The sequence below is a fragment of the Pagrus major genome, chromosome 8, assembly GCF_040436345.1.
Source record: "Pagrus major chromosome 8, Pma_NU_1.0".
Taxonomy (NCBI): domain Eukaryota; kingdom Metazoa; phylum Chordata; class Actinopteri; order Spariformes; family Sparidae; genus Pagrus; species Pagrus major.
The window spans coordinates 3861756-3886446 of record NC_133222.1 but is presented as its reverse complement, the minus strand read 5'-3'; the positions used below and the strand labels follow the sequence as shown (position 1 = coordinate 3886446).

General features: G+C 43.5%; 5 protein-coding genes across 5 annotated transcripts; 1 reads left to right on the top strand and 4 right to left on the bottom strand.

Moving 5' to 3' along the window:
• Positions 1-966: 966 nt before the first annotated feature.
• LOC141001722 (E3 ubiquitin/ISG15 ligase TRIM25-like) lies at positions 967-3669 on the bottom strand. The gene is made up of 5 exons (XM_073472882.1): positions 3607-3669; positions 2516-2761; positions 2270-2423; positions 2110-2175; positions 967-2018 (listed from the first exon to the last, which is right to left on the bottom strand). The coding sequence occupies exons 1-5, from the start codon at positions 3640-3642 to the stop codon at positions 1489-1491; spliced, it is 1032 nt and encodes a 343-aa protein (XP_073328983.1). The 5' UTR covers positions 3643-3669; the 3' UTR covers positions 967-1488.
• A 300-nt stretch (positions 3670-3969) lies between these two features.
• On the bottom strand, positions 3970-6647 carry LOC141001721 (E3 ubiquitin/ISG15 ligase TRIM25-like). The gene is made up of 6 exons (XM_073472881.1): positions 6028-6647; positions 5818-5913; positions 5480-5713; positions 5244-5400; positions 5112-5156; positions 3970-5007 (listed from the first exon to the last, which is right to left on the bottom strand). Exons 1-6 carry the CDS (start codon positions 6622-6624, stop codon positions 4487-4489), a joined length of 1650 nt encoding a protein of 549 aa, XP_073328982.1. The 5' UTR covers positions 6625-6647; the 3' UTR covers positions 3970-4486.
• A 278-nt stretch (positions 6648-6925) lies between these two features.
• On the top strand, positions 6926-8972 carry tmem17 (transmembrane protein 17). The gene is made up of 5 exons (XM_073472607.1): positions 6926-7110; positions 7280-7383; positions 8129-8242; positions 8335-8478; positions 8630-8972. The coding sequence occupies exons 1-5, from the start codon at positions 6996-6998 to the stop codon at positions 8705-8707; spliced, it is 555 nt and encodes a 184-aa protein (XP_073328708.1). The 5' UTR covers positions 6926-6995; the 3' UTR covers positions 8708-8972.
• A 224-nt stretch (positions 8973-9196) lies between these two features.
• Positions 9197-15849, bottom strand: agbl2 (AGBL carboxypeptidase 2). The gene is made up of 22 exons (XM_073472555.1): positions 15796-15849; positions 15288-15417; positions 14747-14920; positions 14517-14624; positions 14156-14303; positions 13798-14053; positions 13242-13643; positions 12980-13122; positions 12236-12395; positions 12001-12127; positions 11811-11911; positions 11596-11702; positions 11394-11472; positions 11128-11250; positions 10969-11049; positions 10791-10889; positions 10557-10653; positions 10346-10483; positions 10232-10262; positions 9944-10146; positions 9704-9830; positions 9197-9556 (listed from the first exon to the last, which is right to left on the bottom strand). Exons 1-22 carry the CDS (start codon positions 15835-15837, stop codon positions 9331-9333), a joined length of 3102 nt encoding a protein of 1033 aa, XP_073328656.1. The 5' UTR covers positions 15838-15849; the 3' UTR covers positions 9197-9330.
• Positions 15850-16813: 964 nt separating this feature from the next.
• On the bottom strand, positions 16814-24614 carry fnbp4 (formin binding protein 4). Its single transcript, XM_073472361.1, has 17 exons — positions 24411-24614; positions 23805-23882; positions 23584-23711; positions 22758-22926; positions 22497-22644; positions 22238-22340; positions 21787-22131; positions 21460-21652; positions 21216-21355; positions 21030-21134; positions 20602-20735; positions 19431-19591; positions 18514-18818; positions 18255-18378; positions 17857-18050; positions 17518-17675; positions 16814-17417 (listed from the first exon to the last, which is right to left on the bottom strand). Exons 1-17 carry the CDS (start codon positions 24532-24534, stop codon positions 17327-17329), a joined length of 2700 nt encoding a protein of 899 aa, XP_073328462.1. The 5' UTR covers positions 24535-24614; the 3' UTR covers positions 16814-17326.
• Between the last annotated feature and the right edge of the window lie 77 nt (positions 24615-24691).

Genomic DNA, 24691 nt, shown 5'->3' with positions numbered 1-24691 from the left:
TGGCGCTGGCGCTGCATGTTTCTATGTCAAAACATCTTAGTTGAGAATTTCTGGGCTGAACTGTATAAATGAAATGTTGTACATTGAATGTACATAATGTTTTGTGAGCATGATTTATTCAATTTAGATTTTAAAAGTGCAATTTGTAAGAAAGTTGATTTTTGAGCCACAGTCCCAGCTCGTCATATCACTTTGGGATTGTAGGTTTGGGAATGTGACTCGAAAATCAACTTTCTTACAAGTTGTACCTTTTAAATTTGCAGTCAGATCTATAACAGAAAAATGTAAATAATAGCACTGTAACCAAATAAAAAACAGAGATATCATTGGTAAAGCACGGTCCTTTATTTCTGAAAAAAAACAACAACATAAGACAAATGTGTATGTATAAAACAACCATTAAACCCAGTAATTATATAGGCTGTACTGTGTTACATCTGGCACTGCCACGAGGTGGAACCATGAGACTACGATGATTCACACACTCAACTTTTACCATTAAAGGGAACTGACTGCTGTAAACAGGGCAACCCCTCATCAGCAGTAACCAGCGAACATCTATAATTGCTATAATTAATATTCTATACAGCATTTGTATCAGATGAAATGACAGTGGATACAACAAACATTAACCTGAGGTCACATGGAGCTGCTGATACCAAAGACACAACTAAAAACTGTATTATTAACAGACTGGAGCAGTCGATACAAGGCATCAACGCCCGTTTCAGGTCTTAATTTACGTTAATTACCCCCAAATACTGCAACTTCAAATACAATAAATACATTTAAATGCCGTGTTGCATGTTTCCACTAATAACAAATGATGGTGAAACAGGAATGTGATTGAAAAACATCTCCTTTACTGTACTACTCCAAAACTTTGGACCATTATATTTGTGAGTATAAAACTGAATTATTCTGTGTCAAATAATAGCAGATTAAATCAAATAAACAATAGACACATTATCTGAAATGCAAAGACTTTTATTGGCGCATATTACACTAAAGCAAAGTCAGTCTGCCTGATTGATTTTTTTTTTATGATTGAAACTTCAGAAAAAGTACAGCAGGAGTTTCAATTAATAAGGATTTTAACACAGTAAAGAATTAATTCCAGCGTGGTTCTCAAACATACAACAAGCGACAAAAACATGAAACTGTGATATAGATTTTAGGCTTGAAGAAAGATTATTATACTGCAGCATAAGTCTTAAAGCGGAACAATATAAAGTTTGTTGCAATGGACCATATTCACACGGCGGCCATTTTCCTCTGACGTCAGGCTCAGGGTGGGAGGCTCAAATGTTGTGCTGCTGTGTTTCAGGTTGAAAGTCGTATAAAAGTATTAAAACGCATTTAACTGCTTCAAAATTGATTCCTGAGTGGAAAGACAAACAAATTCAGAGGCTCATCAGGCCATATTTCTTGGTAAAATTACATATTTGAACACACAAAGATAAAGCAGCATAAATGTTTAAATGGATCTTAGATGTCGCATATTTTCAGTGTTGAGCCTAAATCAACAGAAAACCCAGGATAGAGAGGTTCAGTGAAGGTGGTCTGGACTTGGAGCAGCAGATCGAACCTGCCGCCATCAGAAACACTGAAGAAGTTCAGTGTTCCTGCTTTGTAATCCAGGTGAACGCCGGCTCTGTGGGAGCGAACCGGAGGGATTTGACCTTTGTGAAGATTATTGTGCCAAAAGGTGCAGCCAGACGGGGAGCAGGTTAGTTTCCAGGAGACCTTATTGTGACCAAAAGAGCAATCATTGCCTGAACCCTTTCTGTTAATGCCTCTGTACGACACAGCTAATTCGACAATGCCAACATCCCACTCCACCTCCCAGTAGCAGCTGCTCTCGAGGCCCATTTTGCACAGAGCCTGGTGATGGAAGGTGAATCTGTCAGGGTGATCAGGGTGAGCCTGGTCCACGGCACTCCATGATATCTCTCTGTTTCTATCAGACAAGCAAAGATGCGCAGCGACTGTGTTGGGATCCAGCTCCACCTTGAAGTCTGCAGGGAGAGATGAAGCACTCATTTAGCCGGTGAAGCTCACGTGGACGTGTGATGATACTCATGCAAAGTGAATTAACATCATGCTTACTCTTATATTTGGTCAGAAGGTATGTTCTTGATGGGATTTCCTTACGCAGCCTTGGTGCTCCTGACACTGTGATGAAAAGAAAAACATTCAGTCTGCACAATAATAGAGAAAATACTGACTAAAGGTTTTATGTTTATTGATCCAAACAGGTCACTCTTACACAGATTTTTTTCAGAATGACTGAATAATTCATTCTTCTCTTTGTTGCACATGTTTTTCAGTTTATCTTTCTGTGCAGTGACAAACACTGTCAGCGTGTCAGGTCTTTCACGTGAGTCTGTGAATGCAGGGAGGTCATCCAGGGCCTGGAAACCCTGCACAAGGTAAACACATACAGTATGTTACTACAGAAAACACTTTTTTTTTAGTTTAGCTGAGAAAATAGATACAAAAAACATGTTATTACCTGCAGAAACTGAATGGGGTCCTCTGTGAGTGTCAGCTGGTCGATTTGCTCCTCTCTCCTCTTCAGCTCCAGCACTTCACGCTGCAGTCGCCCGAGCCGACTGTCGGTCCAGTCCACTCCAGTTTTCTCTGCTTCTCCAACTTTCTCTCTCATCTCGGAGCACTTCCTCTCCACAGAGCGGACGTATAAACGTACATGCTCTGCACACAGTCGCTCAAAGTCGTCACACGCTTCCCACGCAGCATCCTTGAAGGGAAACATGAACCAGTTTTCCTGTTATGACTTTACAGTTCCTCCCATTATTTTACAACATATGACAACAAACTGGATTTTTACAGAGGTTTGTCTATCGAAGCTGCTTTTAATGCCGTCTGAGAATGTCTCAAATTCACAAGTTAATTATTTCATTATCTCAGGATAACAAAGCTCATACTCTTGTAATAACAGGTTAATTAAACTTATAAGATTTTATAAGGGTGGACCACGATATACAAACACTGCTGGGTTAGGGGTTAAGGAGTCTTTGCGGTGTGTTCAAGTGCAGCTCTGTTGGCTGAGACAAAGGTGATGCCGGGCAAAGAGACAGTCGGCCTGCTGGTTATTTAATGTGTCTGGGCACTTCAGAGCTGCTTCCCTCTGGTCTGAGTCATTATGCTAAGCTAAGCTAACAGGCTGCTGGATGTAGCTTCATGTTTAACAGAGGGGCATGAGAGTGGTATCAGTCTTTTTACATTTTCCTGCTGCCGTCTGTACACAGTCTGCATGTACCGAGCCAGGTGTTCTTACTTTTAAATAAACACATTTCTTTCTATTCATTTAGGAAGAGAAGAAACACCATCACAGCAAACATGAAGCAATTATTTGTATGTATATGTCTGAGACTGGATGCCCCCAGAGAGGGAGAGATGGGAAACTCCCCTGCTGGAAACAACTGTTGCCCAACACAGTTCACACCCACATCCAGTTACTCTCCTCTGTCTGGGACATCTTATCTGTGTGTGAGCAGCGTTGACCACAAACTAGGCATTTTGATTATCTTGTATCAACATTTAAAATTAAAAAAACAGATCTAGTTTGTAAATGACACTCACTCGTATACAGTCTGCAGCCTTCCTCAGCTTCTCCATTTTCCCCTCTGAAGTCTCCACTCTTTCTGTTATGCAGCTGTGCAAAAACAGTCTTGTTTTCAGCTTTGTGACTTTGTATCATGAAGAAGTAGGAGAGTCTTCTCACTCCATAAAATCAAAATTCAAAATGATCACATTTGGAGATACACAGTTTTTACTGGACAGGACGGGAGGATATGAACAAGTAAAAAGTACGATATCTGCCTCTGAGATGTTGTGGATTAGTGTGTAGTATAAAGTAGCATAACACTGAAATACAAGTACCATGAATTCCCCAGAGTGGCCAAGAAAATAAAATCTATTCATGCATATTAACCATAATGATGCTTTTGATTCAGTTAGCAAATGTTTTTTTTATTAAAAAGAAAAAATAGAACTTCTCAGAAACAAAGCAAGAGTAAACTTACCAGAACGTATCCGGACTTTCTTAACATTGTACAATGTACAGTGCCTTTTGTTTTTAACCATTATATGCAAGAATGAAATCAAACATTTCACAGACACTGATTGTTTTCAGATTGCATTAACATTAGTAAGACTGAGCGAGCAGAATCTGACCTCTGTTAGTTATGAACACTTTAACAGTCACGACGAGCAACAAAATGCTTTACAGTTTACAGTTGAACTGGATTCATCACATGATGAAAAACAGGTGCCGTACACGCAAAAGCCCTTGAAAAAACATCACCTCTGCACAATTATTCTGCATTTTTAAGGAATATAATCAAGCTTTAAGTATTATGAGCGATGATAAACAGGTAACACCTCTGTAGCAGCACTGGTGTGTAGCACATACACAAGACAGTGCACAAAGACTAAACGCCCCCTCGATAGTGGATGCTCTTTACTTTGGTGTCACTATCCTAACTGAGCTCCCTTTGGAGACTGCGAACCCGGGATACAGAGGCTGGGAGAAAGTGGTCTGAACTCTGTGAAGGAGCTTCATCTGACCAGAAGAGGACACGCTGTAAAAAGACAGACTCCCTGCCTTATGGTTCAGATACACTCCTACAGTAGAGGAGCAGGGGCTGAACATAGCGCCCTTGACTGAATCGTGCCAAAAGACGCAGCAGGATTTTGAGAGGGACATACACCAGGACTGGTCTGTGTATCCAAAGGCACTTTCTACCAGCTCTGCCCCCTTATAGCACACAGCGACCTCCACCCGGGGCCCCTGCCATTCAACCTCCCAGTAGCAAACTCCAGTTAAGCCTTCGGTGCACAACACTTGGTCATACTTGGTAAATCTCTCCGGGTGGTCCGGATACATCTGGGCTTTTTTGATCCAGGTTACTTTGCTGTTTCCCTCAGAGAGCAGTATGTTTTCAAAGGCCGTGTTGCGATCCAACCTGAGCTGGCAGGAATCTGAAACGCAGATTTATTTATTTTTTATTATTGAGTGTGACAAGTGAAGTAGTTTGGAGCACAGTGGCTGATTCAAAGATATGTATTCTTCATTAATGACTCACAGAGGGAGAACTCCTGTCTCGTCTTCGGATCAGGATCAGCTTGAACTAAAAAACAGAAAACAAGACGACAGAACATTTTTGTTAACCGGCTATTCATACAGTATTACAGTCAATACATATATATAAACTTACTTTCTTCAGATAATTCTGCTATGGCTTTTGCAATGTTTTCCATTTTTCCTCTCAAATCAGAAATGGCCTTTGTCACAAAGTCAAAAGAACCGTGCAGATCGATGTTGAAATCAGAGGACACGTCAGGTCCTGGACAGTCAAAAATGGACTGGCAGCTCTGGAAACAAAAGAGAAACACAACATGAACCACAGCCCTACTCACCAAACTATCGACATGTATTTGTCAGTCTGTGTACCTGCAGGAAATGAATGTGATCCTCAGTGAGTGACAGCTGCTTCAGTTCATCCTCCGCTTTTCTCATCTCAGAAATCTCCCTCTCAAGGCGATCCACGAGAGCCACGGCTCGGCTCACCGCAGCTTTCTCCTGAACTCTGATCAGCTCGTTCACAGAACGACGCCTTTTGTCCGCCATCAGGACGATTTCAGCGTAGGCCTTTTCATTTTGGTCGACCGCTGCATCCCCAGAACCCTGACAGTGGAGAGAAATGATGAATACTGTCGGTCACTCTGGAGGGATACAGGACACATTACATGTGTTTAAATCAGCAAAGAAAAAGGTAAAAGACAATTCACCTGCAGTTCTTTCACTTTCTGTCTCAGCTGTCGCAGCTGCTTTTCTTTCTCCTGTATTCCCTGCAGGTATTTTTGCTTCTTCTTCCCAAATTGTTTCTGAAAAATAAAATCATAGTGAATGTTATGGTGCAAAACAATAATGTTATATTTGACAGACATGTACATTTACAGACAGTATAATATATCTGTGGCCAAACTAAACATTCTTACTTGTTTCTCCTTCCTCTCCCCTGCAGCCGAGACAGTGTCATGACCTTTGTGCTCATCCATCACACAAAGCAGGCAAATGCACTGGCCATCACTGCGACAATACACTTCGAGCAGCTTGTCGTGCTTAGGGCAGATCTTGTCTTGCATGGAGGCAGAGACTTCCACCAGCTTGTGCCTTTTGAAAGCAGCAGACTCATAGTGAGGCTGCAGGTGAGTAGCACAGTAAGAAGCCAGACACACCAGGCAGGACTTGACGGCTTTCAGCTTCTTCCCGGTGCAGAAATCACACTCCACGTCCCCGGGGCCCATTTCATCCCTCTCAGGACTCTCAGGAGGGGCTGCTGGTGGTCCTGCTGCTGCTGACATTTCTCCTGCCAGATCAGCCAGCACTGTGTTCTTGTTCAACACAGGTCTGGTTTTGAAAGTGTGTCTACACTGGGGACAGCTGTACACACCTCTGCAGTCCTCCAGGCCCCAGTAGCCATTCACACAGTCCAGACAGTAGCTGTGGCCACAGTGCAGGGTCACTGGGCTCTTCAGTATATCCAGACATATGGAGCAAGATAAAGGGTGAGGATCTTTGCAGCTCTGCGCCATGTTGATCACAACACTCTCTAACTTTCACTTTCTCTGAAACCGAAACTGACTGATAAATGGGAGTGACTTAACCTCTTATGGTGCTTTCTCTAATGTTATAACTGGAAAAACCCCTTAAATCCAAAATTAATATAAAAAAAATAACAGAAATGATTTATTTTTTATAATAAAAACTTGTTTCTGACATTTTAGGAGCTTAAACGAGGAGACAACAGAGGAAACGAGAAAAACACAAATCCTGCGAGATTTGAGGCGGAACGCGAGATTTCTTTGGTATCCATGGTAACGGCGGCACCGCTGCGGACGGAGGAGGCGCCGGTCCCTCCTCGTCCTGATGTTTTTTGGCGTCAGCAGGGAGCTTTTCCTGCACCATGGACCTGCCGGACACGATCAGAAAACGTTTAGAAGACTTCTCTCGGAATGTTTTATTCGACCAGAGTCGGACTCAGACCCTCACGAAGGAGAACGGCGCGTTTTTGCCACACGGTAAACTCCAAAAACACACACAGCTAACGTTAGCATCGATGGTAGCCTAGCTAACCACCGACACGAGCAGCTGGACTGAGCCTCCAGCGTAGTTTTACACGAGCTGTTGCTGAAACTGGGTTGTTTATTTCGGTCTGTGTTGTTTTTGTGTGTTTGTTGTTGTTTACAGACAAGCGGGTCCTGTCTAGTCTCCACCTCCAGATGTCTCTGTACTTTAACATGTGGTTCTTCCCCCTGTGGTGGATCAGTGAAACTGTAATGCTGCAGCTCAAGGTGACGTAAAACCAGAGAAAGTGAGACATGAGGCGAGTAAACAGAGACGGGATGAGGAAGCAAGGCTAATGTGAAATACTGTTCATGTTAAATTATCAATACATGCCATCAGTTACCCAAAAAACACGTTATTATTAAGGGAACGTTTGTATTTAAGTGTATATGTTAGGGAAGTGATCAAATGATCCTGGAAGAATGATGAATTGTTGTGAACTACTGGTCAGGTATTTACTTTGTTTGGACTGTCACATTTGAATTAATCACATTAAATTCAGATCATTTAACTGCATTGTTCAGGATCCCAATGTATCCTGGAAAATCTGGAAAAACAGTCTTCCAGTAATGGAAAATGAGAGAAAAAGCAGAATGTCCAAGAAAGTCGCGTGTTGTCCTGACAAAAATAATTTAAAACTCCCCAAAACTAACAATACAGTATTTTTAAAAGGGAACCAGTTAGTTGTTCGTTTTAAGAGACTTGCCTTTTTTTTCCTTTTGTATATTTACTATTATTCTTGATGGAAGCAAAACTTCCAGCAATCCTTGGTCACTGGTGTTCATGCTTTTCAGTTACTGATGTTCAGGCAGCAATGGATCCACTAATTAACAAGAGAAAAAGGGCATTGGGCTTATAAATTGATTTATTAAGGAACATATTAGTGTATAGGCGTGCTTAGATCATCACTTGTTACTGAAAATGATCTCTGGAAAAGAGTGGGAACCCTGTTGTTATTGTCATTTCTACCAGTATCCTGCCTTGCCAGACTACTACAAGTTCATCCTCGTCACCGTTCTCATCCTGATGACTCTCATCGAGGCCATCAGACTCTTTCTCGGTTATGCTGGGAACCTGCAAGAAAAGGTGGTGCATCACTCACACAAACATGAAGATGCAGTAAACAAAAATGTGCAAGCCGGAGGTTGTAATCCCTGTGATGTCTGTGTTTGTGGAAGGTGCCAGAGTTGGCTGGATTTTGGCTGCTGAGCATCCTGCTGCAGTTTCCTCTCATCCTGTTTCAGCTGTTCAACGAAGCCATTCTCATACAGCCCCTGGAGAGGGGCGTTCACATTGTTCTCGCCATGTTCATACTCACACAGGTACAATAAGTTTCTTTCCTTAAAAACTGACTGTTGTAGTTCTGCCATTTCCAATCTTAGTACTGCATATGCTGAAATATATGTTACATTGGGATTGTTTTCAAGGTTTCATAATTTGGTGATTGTTATTGATTACTTTTTTATGATCCAGGCTCTGTCTGGGTTTGTGGCGCTCCGGGACATGGTCAGGCACACAGAGAGCCAATTTCATCTACAACAGTTTGACTGAATCATGAAGCTCTGACGTCCCTGCTACATCTCGCCAGGCCGGGACAAATCATTACTCCACACCTCACAGACTCGGATGGATGACAACAAGAAATTATGTGTTACTTTTTGTATGACTTGTAGTACGTGGGTTTTTTTCCCCCAAGAATCATTTGAAGATTATGTTGAAAAACAATTGAACATATTTATTTTTGTATTCGAATCACAGTTTATTCGATGGGATTGTATTTTTTAAGTGTTGCAATAAATTAAATCTTCGTAAGTAACAGCCTGCATATCTTTTATCAAGCTGCTCATGTATCGCATCATAGACTTTGTGTTGGTGTAGTCTGAAAATTCAAGCATTAGGGTTTGTCATCTCTAGTTAAATTTTGGAGTTTATATCAATTTTATTAAAAATGAAAGTAGATGCATAAATTACATTAAACAAGGGTTCACATTTATTTATAATACACAAGTTGGAAACATATCAAATCATATCTGTGTCATTTGTGCTCAGCATGTCTGTCAAAGTTTAAGCAAAAGTCATATTCCTCTTCACCGAGCAGAAGAGATTCACATCACTGGCCAGAGTATCGAGGGAACAAAATCAATCTGTAGTTCCCAGATTATGAATGTTGCGCCCTACGGTGGAGCAGACTGTGATGATCTTGTAACGGCTGCCTCTTGTGGCGCTGTAATTGTTTGGCTTTTTCTTCCTGAGCCATAGTGTCTGACATTCGTCACCTGAAGCCTAGCGAGGGTGACGCTCTGTGGGCGTGGAAGTTCGATCTTCGTGAGGCCTGAAGGCTTTGGTGCAGGGGATACAACATCCATCTGGCTTTTATCTCTCAAAGTTTCTTTGCATAATCTGAGGAAAACAGACAAGGATCAGAGCAGAGTGAAAAACCATAAACATTCTGTAAATGCATAATGCTCATCTTATCATTATTGCACAAACATCAGGGCTCATGTCCCAACCAACACTTAACAAAACAGTGCTCAATAGTGCCCTTACTGTTTTCCTCGGAGGTCTGTTCCCCTCAGCACAGGCACAAATAAGCTGCTGGGTGATTTAGTTTCAGGGGTGAGATCTCTCAGGTTCTGCTCTCCAAATGGTGTGGACCTCAGCGGTGACAACCCCACTAAATAAATGACATGATTAGGTAATAAAAGAGGAGGGAGTGAGGTTAGCTGCCAGCGATAAAGAGGCAAAATAATAATTTCAGTTTCATTTATTAGTGTAGTGCATTTAAACCTTGTGAGAGATGTTCTTCCTGTTCCATATTCTGCTGTTTGGTCTTGTTTGTGTCAGCGTGTGAGGAGTCCTCCGGGTCAAAGTAACGTTCTGGGACCTGTAAAGAGTTTCTGTCTCTAAAAAAACGCCGGTCGTTGAATTTGTCAGTGGTGAAACTTGACAGCAATCGCCTTGTTGGAACAACGTACATGGATGAAGGAGACCTGTGAAACAGGAGACATAACAATCCTGTAACATGGAGTCATCCACTGTCTACTGATGAGTGTACAGTGTCTCTGTGAGGTTTACCTGTGGAACCCTGTGATGAAATGTGGCTGCCCTGAAAGAGACAGACAAGGCGGACTTAAATCAACCGAGGGATGATATAACCTTGGAATTAATACGGCTCCATAAAGCACAAACCTCCGAAGACTTTATAGGAGATGAAGGCCTGTGGGGGGCAGGGATAATGTGAATAATTTGGTAAAGGTGGAAGGAGAGCGCTCAGGTGAAGCAGCTGAGAGGAGCATCTCCAACGTCCAGCATCCATCCCTGTGTCATCTGCAAAAGACATTCTTGTGTTTATATTTCTGTTGAGTGTAGAAAGACTGAGCCTCCCAAATAAACACATTACCTGTGTGAGGTGTGACAGCTGTGTATGTGCTGAGATGTGGACATGCTTTCGTCCTGTGATGCTGGTATCTAGCTTTAATATTTGCCAGAGAGTCGTCCTAAAACACAGAAAATGTCCCAAAATCAAGGTCAAAATTACAGATTGTGTTCTTGGCATTTTGTACATTCTCATTATATTGATAAAACTTGATGTGAGTATGTGAGTGAAGCCCTGAATCATCTGCGTCATCCTCACCTTGACCGGCTTGCAGCCCTGCCACAGAGTCACCTGACTGACCTCCTTAGGGTTAGTGGAGAGAGGAGGGATCACAGCTTTTCTTATGAGACCGTTTACCTTCACAAAGACAGAAATATTAAAAGCAACAGCTCAGGAAACCTACTCACGAAACTGATCCACACTCTCTACCTCATACCTGCCATTTTCTCCTGTGTCTTCCAACAGGTCTCTCTTGGATGATCTCTTTAACTGTGTTCTCATGGGGCAGGTTGGACTCCTGAAAAGACCGTTCACTAATCAGTCTAAGTTGATGACAGTGTGTGTGAACTAATTAGTGGGTTATTAAGTCTCTTACAATATTCTTGATGCTGCTCTGCAGGACTTTTGGCTGTGTGTTATTCTTCACTCTCTCTCGTCGCAGTCTGTTCCTCTCTCTCTGACTCCTCAGGCGTTTCTTTTTCTTCTTCACTGGGGTTTGCTGAAGAGGAGAGCGGGAGCTTGTGGTGAACTGGTACAAGAGAAGACACGATTCGAAACGTTCAGATTTTCACAAATGTGATATGAAATAAAGCACTCGTGTTAAAACAGCATTTATGAGAGAGTGGATGTATGTCAGTATACCTCTGGATGGGCAGTTTGTGGCTGCTTCAGTAAATGAGCCGGGAGTCCGTCAGAATCTGAACTATTTGAACCGCTGGTGCTGTGAGAGCAAACAAGAAATATTCACATTCAAGCTGAATGATAGAGCCTTTTATGGCTACCCCATATTGCTCAAGTGTGCTTTGCATGTGTATTAAAAATTATAGTAATAATAAAATATCACCTGGTTTCCAGGTCAGACACAGAAAAGTCGGTGTCCAAACCTTTGCCCAGCCTCTCTCTGACCTGCTTTCTTAACAACGCTGCCAGCTCTGTGAGACAGTACGCGGTCTGGGAGGAAACAAATTCAAGCTTTAAAAACTATGTCGGGGCGTACCATCATCTGTTTTTTTTTTTTACTTAGAGCTCCAGCAATTAAAGGGAATCTTCATTTCTTACCTTTGTTGCATCGGGGTCACAGTAGTCCAGCAGGGTGTCACAAAAGTGAAAGCCGATGGACTTCAGGTCTCGAGTCGTAAAATGTGTTCCTCTCCTGTCACCTGACGTTCAGACAGATGAAAGATCCTCAGACAAGAGACATGCAAGCGTTCACACACATAAACACACATCTGGAAAGATCTACACTCACCCAGAGTGGAGCCTCCAAAGGTGGCCTCCATAGTGTAGCTGTTTTTGACGCCAAGTCTCCACATGGCGATTCGGCCTGTTCCCTCTTTGCTCTTCTGCACCCGGAACTTACAGCTCTTAAAGGAGAACTAAGGACGACAGAGATTTAGATTTAGTTAGATGTTAGTTTAGATGTTCTATAAAAGGCCAAAATTACAAGTCTTCAAAAACCTTGAGAGTCCGATGCTACTCTTTACCTTGTCACTGGCATTCTTGCTCATCATTAGTGGAAAGACTCTCTCGTGAAGCTTCAGTGACGCATCACCGCGGTTGTTACAACCGTACATGAAGACGTTGTTTTTACGGTTGTGGCCATGAAAGTCACAGTAAAGAATCACATCCATCTCAGCCACCAGCCTGAGGAAAATACAGCATAACAGGGCCAGAGATGTTAATAGAGCCATGACCGGGACGCTACTTTGAAGAGTTACATTTGCTGCCTCTGGTTTTTTAATCTAAATCTTTAAAACTATGCACTAAAGGCGGATGTGCCAGGAAAAAAGTTAAGTCACGAAGCCAATTAAATTTGCCGTTCAGTAAAAGTGCATGCAGTGAAGTAACTCAAAAGTTTGACTTTCCTCTTCCATAAGATCTGGGAGCAAATACAAACTAAATAAGGCAATCTGTGTTCATTGCAAGAAGACGTGCAGTGAGTGTTAGTTTGTTCTCAGCCGTCCAAATCTGTCAGAGCCAACAGTCCTGCTCTAAACCTCAACCAAACAACACAAACTGGGTACTCACTGACATAAAGGGGAAGAACTGATCATTTTCTGTTCTGTGTAAGCTTCAGATTCATAAATAAAATACTCTTTGTAACATCTGACCTGCACATTGTTTACAATTTACTGGATAAATGGACATGAGAGAAAGAAAGGAAAGACTACTGAAAACCACATAAAACACAAGTTCTTTAATATGTAATACATGTTTTGATTTCCTACCTTTCCACCATGTTGCGGGTATGCCACACACAAGGAAATGACTCTCTGAGCAACGTCTTGTAATATCTGTTGAGGTCCCTGCCTGCCAGAGAGCAGCGGTAATTGCCCACAATCACACCGTCTGGATTCAGCATCGGCACCACCTGCAGCACCACAAATCACCCAAAATGTATCCCGATTTGTCATATGTTATATTCATATGATCATGGCAATAAGACAGATGTGCAGACAGATGTGAGCCTACAAGCTTCAGTTCCATCACCTTAAAAACAAAAGTGTCCCTGAGTAGCTGAGCATCCTCCGAGTCCCCGAGCAGGAAGTCAAGGAACCCCTCCATCATCCAGGAGCCGTTGGTCTCTCCAGGGTGCACTCTGGCCGTCACCACCACAGCCTTCTTGGTCCTGCTCTGCACCCTGCTGACCCCGCGGGACGTTACTGTCACCACGTACACGGCGTTCCCAGCCAGGCTGTGGCACAGCACCCGCAGCGTACAGTATGATGCCACTGCTGGGTTGGAAGTAATACGCCTCAGGTAGCGCTGCAGGTGTGAATAGGTGTAGGGGTAGCAGTGGGCCAGGAAGCAGGTGTCTGAGTCGTGAGGGAACTGGAGAGTCCAGGTGAGCGAGTACAGGGTGACTGTGTCACTGTTGTTGTCCTTTGTGCTCTGATGGAGACATAATGTTTTTTTTCTCAGATAAATCCTGCTTCTATGATTATAATTTCAGTTATAATGTTCTTGAAAATGAAAATAAAAGCTGCTGGAAAAGTAGGAAATGGGACAGTAAATTTCAGCGTACTGACATTTTCAGTTCACCCACCTGATTGCAGCTGCGATAGTATCTGATGTTGGAGCCGGTGCGTTGCCATCCGACACCTTCCTCCATGGCCGCCCTCTCAGAATAGAGGAGTGGTCTCATACCATGAGAATACAGGCTGCTGCTCTTCATCAAGTTGATGATAGTGAAGCGGTAGGTCACTCCGGCCTTCATGTTCCCGACCCTGAAGTAAAACCACTGCGTGTGCTTTTTGGTGTACATGTCTGTGCGCAGGGTGAGCTCGTAGTCATAGATGCCACTGAACAGGGAAGAAATATGGGTGGCCAGTCACAGTAAAAACGTACAGGGATGAAAATACGATGCTTGAAGTTGAAACAACGAATCAGTAGATAAGACTCACACTTGCACAGCCTTCTGCAGGTTCCCACTCTCAAAGCGTGACTCAAACTCGAGGGTGAAGTCTGTCTGATTGGCATCATTCAGAGCCCTCTTAATGGGCCCCCTGTTTCCTCCGACACGGGAGCAGGTGAAATAGGGAAGCTTAGTGGCTTAAAAGAGTGAGAACAACAGGAAAACAGTGAATATCAAAGCCTAAATCTGCACAGGTGTCAATAAAACCGTTGCTGTGACATGAAGCAACAGCATTAGGTTCCTATCTTTATCCAAGAATTTGTCAAAACCACTGTAATGACATATTGTACTACGTAACCACATCATGTAATGTGGCGGAAGAACATTTAAAACAATGCCTTTATCGTTACCATGGTCGATGCAGTACACCACTTTCCCCCTCTCCTCTCCAGCTGGCATGGGCGTCCTCTCATGTCCTGTGGGCTGGTAGAAAGGCTCCGGCTCTTCGGGGTCCCACTCTACAACACAGGATCTCTTGGTCTCATTATGTGTTAAAATTAAAAGTAAAAGGACATGCCAAGTTTGTGCATATCAGTAACATACCATGTAACATAACGGTTTAAATAAAATGTTTTCCTACCTATGTGATGGATGGTGTCACTGATGACCTCACACTCGATGGGCCATCGGGGGCAGGAGATGGAGGGGAAGTTAACCAGGTCCAGCGGCGCCCTGAGACTCAAAATAGGTCGTCCAGCATCAAAGTCTATGAGCAGCTGCCTCGTCCGCAGAGTCTGATTTAGCTTTTGAGACACTGAGAGGAGACACGAATCACACCGTCAATAGCTGTTCTTTCAGGCTCCTGTTTCTTCAAACGGGGCACTATGGACATACATTTTTCATCAGGTCAGCCCCCTTACTTCACAAAGCTTGTCCATTTAAAAAGGGATTATACTGCTCTTGATCGCTTTAATTATCTCAATCACAAAAGAGCTCTTGTTTAATATATAATGATCTCCTTTAGAGAGGAGATGCCATGTCTACAAGTGCCCACAGCATCTCTCCACAAACAGGAAACCCCAAGTCCCACTCCATATCAACAGATCTTTATGAAATCCACAAGTGTTTCAAATTAACAGCACAATAGTTTTATTTACGTAGAGGATACATAAATATCTTACACCGCCTCCTCCCTGCTGATTCCTCCTCGTCTTCCTCTGTGTTGGAGTCATTGATGTCCGATTTGTCCAACTGGCAGGAGTCCCACCAGTTCCTGACGGCAGAGACGGGCATGGCTGATGTTTTCTCTGCCTGATTGGAAAAAGTGGAAGTCATCAGTGTTGTTTCCTAATCACCAAACTGAGTCAGAGATGTACTGGCTTCGGCTCTTGTATCAGCTCTGGCTTGTAATCAGGATAAAACAAAGATCAATCAACTAATATTGATGTTTCTGAAGCCAATAAGATAACATAACTAATATGAGTAATAACAGAGCAGACATAAAATGTTATAGTAGCCTATAAAAACCTTGATGATGAAGGATTATACTTTTTTTTTAGCTAATTTCCACTAACTGGTGGCTAACATGAGCTAGTGAATAAACAGACCTTGATATTGTCCAACCCTGTTATGATGACATGTATCTGCACATACTTGCTATCAATCCTAAACATTTCTGAGGAAACTTACATGTGAGGAGCTGAGGGTTGAATTTCTCACAGGTTTCTTCATGTGCCTTTCTGCTGAAGTCCTCCAGTCGCCATTCAGTGTTTCTACCGGTGTAAACTGCAGGTTAAATCCAGTTTTGTCACTTTCCGCCTCCTTCACCACCACATTCAAAAAAACATGGCGGTCTTTTTCAGGCTCCTTACCTGACTTCTGTTACCGCGCCGCTCTAAACTTGTACAACATTGTTTTTTACAATATCGCGTTTAATATTTATAAATGTCTAAACCCGCCTGCCTCGCTTATATCTTAGTTACTCTTATTAACAAAGGGAAACTTTTATAAACAAAAGAGTGAAGAGCTGACGGCTCTTTCAGGAAGTGCGCGATGTTGCTAAGCAACTGATTGTCCGGACAACAGCGCGGTTGCTGTGGTGATGCTGTACCAGTAGTTTTTTTTTTCTCTCCCAGCTTTATTGACAACATGGAAATACAAACAGTGATAATAAAACAGTAGTCCTCAACCTTTTACAGTTACAAACCCCCACAGAAAGAAAAATCAGGTTGGTGCTCAAGGCCTCCTCACCTGGACTTCTCACCTGAGAGTTTTTAAAATTATTATTATTTTTTTTTAGACACTCATGATAAAATTAAATCACTGGCAATACAATATAAATACTATCCCCCTGTCTAACAGTTTTTATTTTACTTTTTTTCCCCTCCACAACCTTTTTGAGACCCCTGGAAATAAACCTGCGACCTCCATGGGTGTCCTGACCCGCAGGTTGAGAACCAAAGACAGTTATTCCAATTACATGAACATTTTTAATACTATGTAAGTGTTCTTGCTAATGAAAAAACCTTAATCTAAACCCAAGAAGGCAACAAATACTAGCCAGTCTGAGGCAGACTAAGGTGGGAAATAAATAATCTATTGGCCAATGTATCTTAAAAGTGTGTGGACGGTATTGAAAATCATCAGTCTAAGTGTTATGCAACTCATGTCTAATAAAAATGGTAAAAAGAAAAAAAACGCATGCAGGTTGTCATTTAAGAACTTTTGTTTTTAATGCATAATAAAAATACAGAGCACATAAAAAACAAAACAAATTAAGAGATGGCTTTGGAAAAACAGTTTAATAACTTTTTACAAAATGTACAAGTTCAGTTGCGTTCCCTCCCCTTCCAAAAAAAACTTGACTTATACCATTTATTCATTTTTATGTACACAGTTGTAAAAATGTTCAATAAAATAGACAATCCCTCCAAACAAACTGTGGTGGTCATCTATGTCGGGGGTCTATACAAAATGGTGGTGGTGTATTTCTGATGAACTCAAGACATTTGGCACATGAACAATTGTGGCGACAAAAACAAGAAAATAACATTCAAACCCCTCTGGTGGATGGCCTGCCATGTAAGGGCCTCTTAATGTCCACAGATCATTAAACAAAACTTAAGCTGGTGGAGGATGATCTTATTGGTAATGGTTGGAGTGGATTTAAAAAAAAAAGAAAAAAATGAAACGGTGGGCGGCGTTTGACCCAAGCCCGATGTTACGTGTTATTCGTCAACTTCCGTTTCTTTATCCGGTTCCGCCAGTCATCGGGAAGCGCCTCGAAGTTGGCATTCTTTGAAGCTTTCCCTCTGTAGAGTTAAAAAAAAATGTCAATGAAACACTGTAGCTACATCCTTATATCATCATCATGTTCATTCATTTTCGTAGTCAGTCCAAAAGTAAACATACGTCAAGAACTGCTGTTGCTTCCAGTCCTCGATACTCTTCTTGTTGAGCTGATCTCGGTCCTCGTCACTGGAGCTGCTTTTCTCTTCCTCATCCAACTCCTTCTGGATGCTCTGCCACTTCTTCACCAGCGATGGCATTTTGATCTTACTCTTTTTTGACTACAGAGACGCAGAAGGACAAAATTACACTGTAGATTCGTTTGAGTGTTATATTTAATCACTGGATTACAAAGATGGCTCGACTACGTAGACTTGACAAAAATCAACATAATTGCTCATAACTTTTTTCTAACTTATCTTTTGACACTTGATGATGTGAAATGTTAACTCAGACACAAACCTTATCCTTTTTCCCTTTCTTGGTCTTGTCTACGGGCAGCGCTTTAGCTGCGGGTGGTTCATAGGGCGGCTGGGATGGTGGCAGTGGTGGTTGAGGAGGTAGAGCTGGGACAGGCGGGGGAGGAGGTTCACATGGGACCAAAGGAGCAGCGACAGCCGGCATGCCCCAGTACGCAGTTGCTGAGATTATAGGGGCTGCAGACAAAGAAAGATGTATTAGGTAAACACTTGAATGTTGCTTAAAGTATTGCAATGACCTCTCACTCCTGTGCGGTGTTAATGTGGTGAGCCCTTACTCCATATATATACACACTTCTGGTTACACAAATATGCATTTTTGTGCCTGATATGATTAATTTGCACTGTAACTGCAGATGCTGAGTAGTGATATTGTTTTACCTGCAGTGGCAGCAGCAGGCTGTGTGTAGAGAATGGCACTGCTGCCAATAGTAATGGCTTTATTCAGCTGACCAGCCTTACGTTTCTGACCCTTCCCCCCCAAGGGGCTCGTCGACTCCACAATCTGTGCAAGTGACAAGAAATATGATAAATGTTAACAGCAGCTGTCCTCTTTTATTCTGAATTTACATGCAGCATTATCAAGTACAGCAACAATTAGAGTAGACTGATTAAAGAAGAAACCTGATTACTCTCATACCTTCATGCTCGCGGTGCCTGGAGGTAAAGGAGGCCTCACACCGGCATCTTCCTCTGTTCCAGGTGCGGGAGGCTCCCCGTCGTTATCGTCATCCATCTCCATTTCCACCTCCATGATCTCTCCATCGCTGTCAGGAGGTGGAGGGGGTGGAGGTGGGGAGCCTGGTGGGAGAGGCGGAGGCGGGGGGTAGTTGGAAGGTGGAGGTGGGCTGTCAGGAAGAGGAGGTTGAGACGGGGACCAGAAGGTTGAAGCACTGGGCTGAGGAGGTGCTGGTGGAGCAGCAGCAGAGGGAAAAGTAGAAGATCCTGTTTTATTTAAAAAAAGAAAAAAAAGGTTATAACTCGGGGTGTTAGGGAGAAAAGCGCTTTGTCACAGTTTGTACTTCATGCAGCAAAGCAATGTTCACTGTTCAGTAGGAAACTTACATTTTTTCCCCAACAGTCATCAAACAAGACGCTTGAATGCAACATGTAAGAACTGGCCATCTGTCGAGTGTCACTCCAAGCAAATAGGGGGCCGCATATCTCCATAGTAACCGCCACCTGTTGCTTTAGCCATCTATAGTTATAACAAGCTGCCGTTAGACGTGCAGCACGTGGCCCTATTAGGGAGGTATTTGTGTGTATACTGGGCAACGAAACTGGCTCAGCAGCCTCCCAGTGAAAAGGCCAGACTGGAACTGAACACAGCCTCCAAGACAGATGGAGGCCAAACAAACTAGCCTCTCATGTGCATCTTGCACCAGCTAACAAGACAGGACAGCATGAGGCTAGCTGGTTTGCATGATAACTTCAGTGCACAGTAATCTTTGCCAGAACTTGAAAACTCCTTTACAACAAACAAATTCTGATCATTTCTTACACACTGCACCATTAACAGGTTGGTCCAAGTCGCAGCAAAAGTAGACATTGACTGACCTGTGGCCCCAGCAGCAGAGGCAGACGATGTTTTGGTATCCGCTTGGGTGGACGTCTGTGTCTGGCTGCCCTTCAGGTCCTCTGAATTGTCCTCCTCTGTTGGGAAATCCCACTGGGAGGCATTGGTCCGGTCGTTCACATAGAAATATCGCCTGTGCTCTCTAAAAAGTGGGACAACAGAGATAGAAGGCAAGAGTCTCAACGACCGGCCTAGCAACTGGCTGAGTGGCATGATACCCTGGGACAGTGGGGGCAAGGGAGTGGACATAATAGCCACAGTAGGGGGGCAGGAGTGTTGGTATGGACGGCGACTTTAGCCATCCAAAAAGAAGGGCCCAATTAGAGTGTGGTTATGGATGTGGATAGGGAACCCACCTTGCTCTCAAAAACAAAGAAAGCAAAACAAATCATCTCTAGGTCCTGAAAGTAGCATTCAGCAGCTCACACCATGGTTGTCACATTTGTTCCGTTTAAGACAACCATTCCCTCCCAGACACAGGAAGACGCCAGGGAGGAAGCATCATCATTGTCATAATCAACAACCATAGGTCAGAAAATAACAAGCACACAGTCAACTCATTTTACATCAGAAAGAAGAAAGTAAAAAAAAACAGGAATACAAATGAAATAGAGTAGGTCTGACCTGCTGGATTCCCGTCATTGCTCCATCTTCACCTTTTATTTGATGCAGGACACTCGACGATTCCAGGGCATCACTCTGTCTGCATTGCATTCTGGGGGTTGTAGTCCTGTAAAGTGCAAAGCTCTCCCACGCAACCAACCTTCCTACCACATACAGTACCTCCCCTCCCAATTTCTCCACTGACTGGACCCATAATCAGTCTACAAAATGCCCTCACAACAAAGGGCTTAAGAGTCTGTGTTATAGGGACAGGGAGTCCTCTCTGTGGCAGGGTTATTTAACAGGAAGCAGGCTGGCCCAGAGTGGATGCTCCCTTACCAGTACGTGCAAGGCAGAGTGCCAGGATTGCATCACAGAAACCTGAAGAGTCTGTTTCTGGTAAGTATTTAGATCCTCTCGGACTGGTTAAGCTTCTCCCCAAGTCATGATACAAAGTCTGCAACCTCGGCACTGAGGGGGTTGTTGTCACACGGTAAGATTTTTGGGGGACGAGGGAGTTTAGAGATGTGAAAGGTAAGGAGCGCGTACCTGTCCCAGTGGCAGGACCAGCCTTTAGGTGTGGCGTTAAGTTCGTAATATTTTATGTGTTCGGCAGCTTCCTGCAGCCTGCGGCGAAGATAGACCCCGTTCAGAGCGCCCTCCCTCCAGTCAGCAATCCGAGTCTGGGGGAGGCAAAGGAGAAAAGAGAGAAGAGTGAGATAAAGCCCAGAAAGTTGAGGTAAAGGCAGATAACAAAGACGGAGGAGCGACAAGACAGAGGAGGACCATGGAAGAGTAATTACATTAAGTCTCCAGTATGACACCTTGTGATGGATTATTATGAGAATTTTAAATATTAAGTACTACCCACATGGCTGTGTGCGAAATCATATGAAACAAAATTAAGTGTTAAATATTTTAAAAGTCACTGGGATAGCTGCATCTGGATAATACTGCTGAGAAACTGAACCTCTCACCTCAGTTTGTAGCAGAAGCAGCTGAAAGTTTGAGATCGCCTTTTTGTGTATCCCCAGGAACTCCATCTTGCTGGTTAAGGTGTTTGCCAGTTGTCCAATCTGAAACTATACGTTTAGACCATCAAAAGCATGTCTTAAAGGAGACCGCAGCAATTATCGTGTCAGTAATAGTAACGCTGTTGTTACCTTGAGCTCAGGCGTTTCCACTTTGAGCTCAGCAGTTTCCACCTCTTCTTTAACGATAGGTTTTGTAACCGATTTCTCCTCGTGACTGTCTGTTTCCTTGTCTTCTCCTTCTGCAACACTCTCAGTGACTTTAGCAGGTGCTACAAGACACGAGAGAGGCAATCAGGTTTGCAGGAATTTTTTTTGCAAGTGGTATTCTGAATGTATTTCCTCTCCGACGGCGTGCGTAATTCCTTTGACTCACCTGTCTCTGTGTTGTCGGGCAAGTCTGAGCCTCTGCTGTTAGAGTCGGGGCTGGGCAGACTGGGGAAGGCGGTCTTCCACCGGTTTTTCTTCGGTAAAACACTGCGAGCACCAGAGGCTTCTTGGCTCGTCTCAGAGCAAGGACTGGAGCCCCCTGCGCTGCCATCACCTTCCTCCAGCGCTCGGAGCTCAGCCTGAGAATCAGACAACAGGTTAGAGGCAGGACACACTTAAAATACATGTTTCCATTTGAAATACCACTGCTGTACATGAGAAAACAGCTTGATGGCAATTCCTGCCAGGAAATCAAAGTTTCCCTCACCCTCACCTTTTTCCTCTCCAGAGCCAGTTCCAGCTCCATTGTGTCCTCCTCTGTCCCCTCCTCAGCATCAGAGTTTTCTCCCGACTCCTTCTTGGTGCCAAGCTCTTTCTGCACAGCGGGGACGAGGTCGGGGTCCCGCAGAGGGGTAGAGGGGGATCCTGCAGGGCGAAAACCTTCCCCATCAGAATCCGGACTGTTCTCAGGCTCATCCACACCTTTAAGCAGTCGTTTTCTCCATTTCTCTTCTGCTTCTTTCACTTCAGAAGGGATCAGAGGACCCAGCAGAGATGCAGCCACTCCGCAGCGCTCCTCCTCTTCGCTTGTGAGGCCTACGACACTCTCAATCACCTCCTTTCAGACAAAACATGAGGCAATATGTTAAAACTCAGAATAAGAATCCTTACACGCCACAGAATCAAACTGATGCACGTGTGTGTTGTACTTAAATTAAACTTGCCTTCACTTTGGTCTCTTTCACTGATGCAGGGGCTGCAGCAGGTGCAGCGGTTGCCTCGGTGGGATAACCTGCATGTGCTGTGCCGTTGCCATTGACACTAGCGCTACAAGGAAAAACACAAAAAGCACATTATACACAGATGAATTTCTGCACAGGAGACGACACCAAGACCAAAACAGGTCTACATCAGATCATGCAAGTACACTGATTTCATCTGGCTTCAATACAGGAAAGTTATTCAAAATACTTCCTCTCCTACCTGTTGGAATACTGCCCCAGGCTTTGCACCTGATCAGCCAGATAGTGCGGCAGCTCCCAGGACACCTCGTTGGACAGAGTGTTCCAGTAGTAGTAGCAGCCGGAGTTCTCATCCCAGACCTCCTGCCAGTCCCCCATCTCTACACCCACTGCAAATAAAAGCACATATACGAGATACTTAAAAACAAATGATAGCATGTTCTAGGTGGTACTATGCACAATTTCTCTCTTTCTGCAAAACAGAAGAAGAAATAAAAGTTACCTCCAGCTAGGGAGTACTGAGTATTGTACTCAAACTGTGAGCTCTGTTGATTCGGTCCTTCACTGGCAGCTGGCTGCTGAGCCTCGGGTCTGGGAGGGTCAGTAGTCGGTGCTGAAGGACAAGATGCTGCATCATCTGAACTTGGCTGAGTGGTGATGGCATCAATTTCCTGCGGTGGGTAACAAACAGCAACATGAGTTTTTTACTTTTTTCTCTCCTTACTTTCAAGAACATGTTTTTATTTCTAGGAATAGCCACACTGTTTTAAAAGCTCATTTGCAACCATTTACTTTACATAAATAATGTGATTTATTAATGAAATAAAGGCTGTTTAGTCTGCTGTTTGTTCTGCAGTGTATGTGGACTGATCTAGGTACACTCTTTACATATAACATTTCATTTTAATTAGGCCAAGTGCAGTGTCCAAATCTCAGAAGCGGCAATTGTTTTCAATGAAGTCAAATGTGTGACAAAACATCTTCAAGATTTAATAGTTTTTTCAGTGAAAATGAAAAATTATCATGTGAAAATGATCATTCCCACTAAGCATGAATCATATTGCAATTGCATTACTGTAAAAAGAGATGAAATGACCGATAATAGAAACCAACATTTTTATGTTTTTTTATGCACCTGAGTGCAAGAAAGGCGAAGGTGTAGTGAGCAACGATGGTTTACATGATATCCCGTCGCTGTGATAAGATTTAATGATTAAACTTAAAGCCTTTTACTCTCGTGTTGTGTTTTTCCTGCTCACACCAGTGATGACAAGTGTGGCTCTTGTCTACATTGAGCGCACACAAGGCATACAGCAGATTATACTCACAGCCATGAAGTTGGCCAATGTGCTGTCGATGTCATTTGACTGGTTGAGTTGAGACTTTACAGTTGAACTATGAGTCTCTCCATCTTCATCATCGCTGTCCTCGTAGGCTCCAAGCAAAGATAAACCCTCTACAGGGGGAGACAACAAACAGCTTTGGTCAGTCTAATGGCGTTTATTGTCCTTGTATGCACTAACACACATACACACACAGTTAATGTTACCTGTGGCCTTCACTGCGGAAGTCTTCATGTTTGCGTGTCTTTCTCTCACGAATCTGTGGCCTTCACCCTCCTGTTCGTCTGCAAAACAAACCAACAAAAAAACGTCAGCTGACCGCTATGCTTCAACAGTTTCTGAGGCAAGCTAGCTGCAACGTTAGCGTTAGCCATTAGCATCCACACATTGGCCGTTCACAGGCGGACACCTGTCGTCTCATACTCTGCGGTAAAGCAAGTCAAATGTATTTAACAGTGTTTGCGTAATGTAGGTTAATATCATGTGGATAAACTGGTCAAGTAATTTGCCATAAGCCTATTTTGGCAGGCTCCCAACAACTAGCTAGCTACTAACGCTAGCTTGCTAACGGCTGTCTTAGCACGCTAGCCGCTAGCTTCTGGTCGATCTGCTAAATGAATACAACGTAACGAGCATTAGCTTTCATTTAAGTTAGCAATTACGCGATGACGATGTATATTTGCACCAGATGTTAACTAACACGGCAGCTAAATTTCGTTATTGTTGAGCGAATTACTTTTAACCGGATGGGCCCTTTCTTCACACCCTCGAGTGATTAGCATTAAGCTAACCAAAAAAAAAAAAACACCTACCGTCAGATCCCGAGGGCGCTTCTTCCCGCTCCCCGGCAGCCCCACTACGAAGCCCGGGGGGTGAGAGCTGTAGGATCGTTCTGCGACCGACGGCTCCTCCTGTGAGGCGAGTTTTCTTCCCCATGGATGTCTGTCGGTCTGACGGCCTCCTCGCTCCCTTCGCTGGCGTCGTTGTCGCGGCTCCTTCTCGGTGGCACAAAAGAAGAGATCAACTTCCGGGTCGTGAGATCAACTTCCGGGTCGTGAGATCAACTTCCGGGTCATGAGGTCATGTTGTTGTG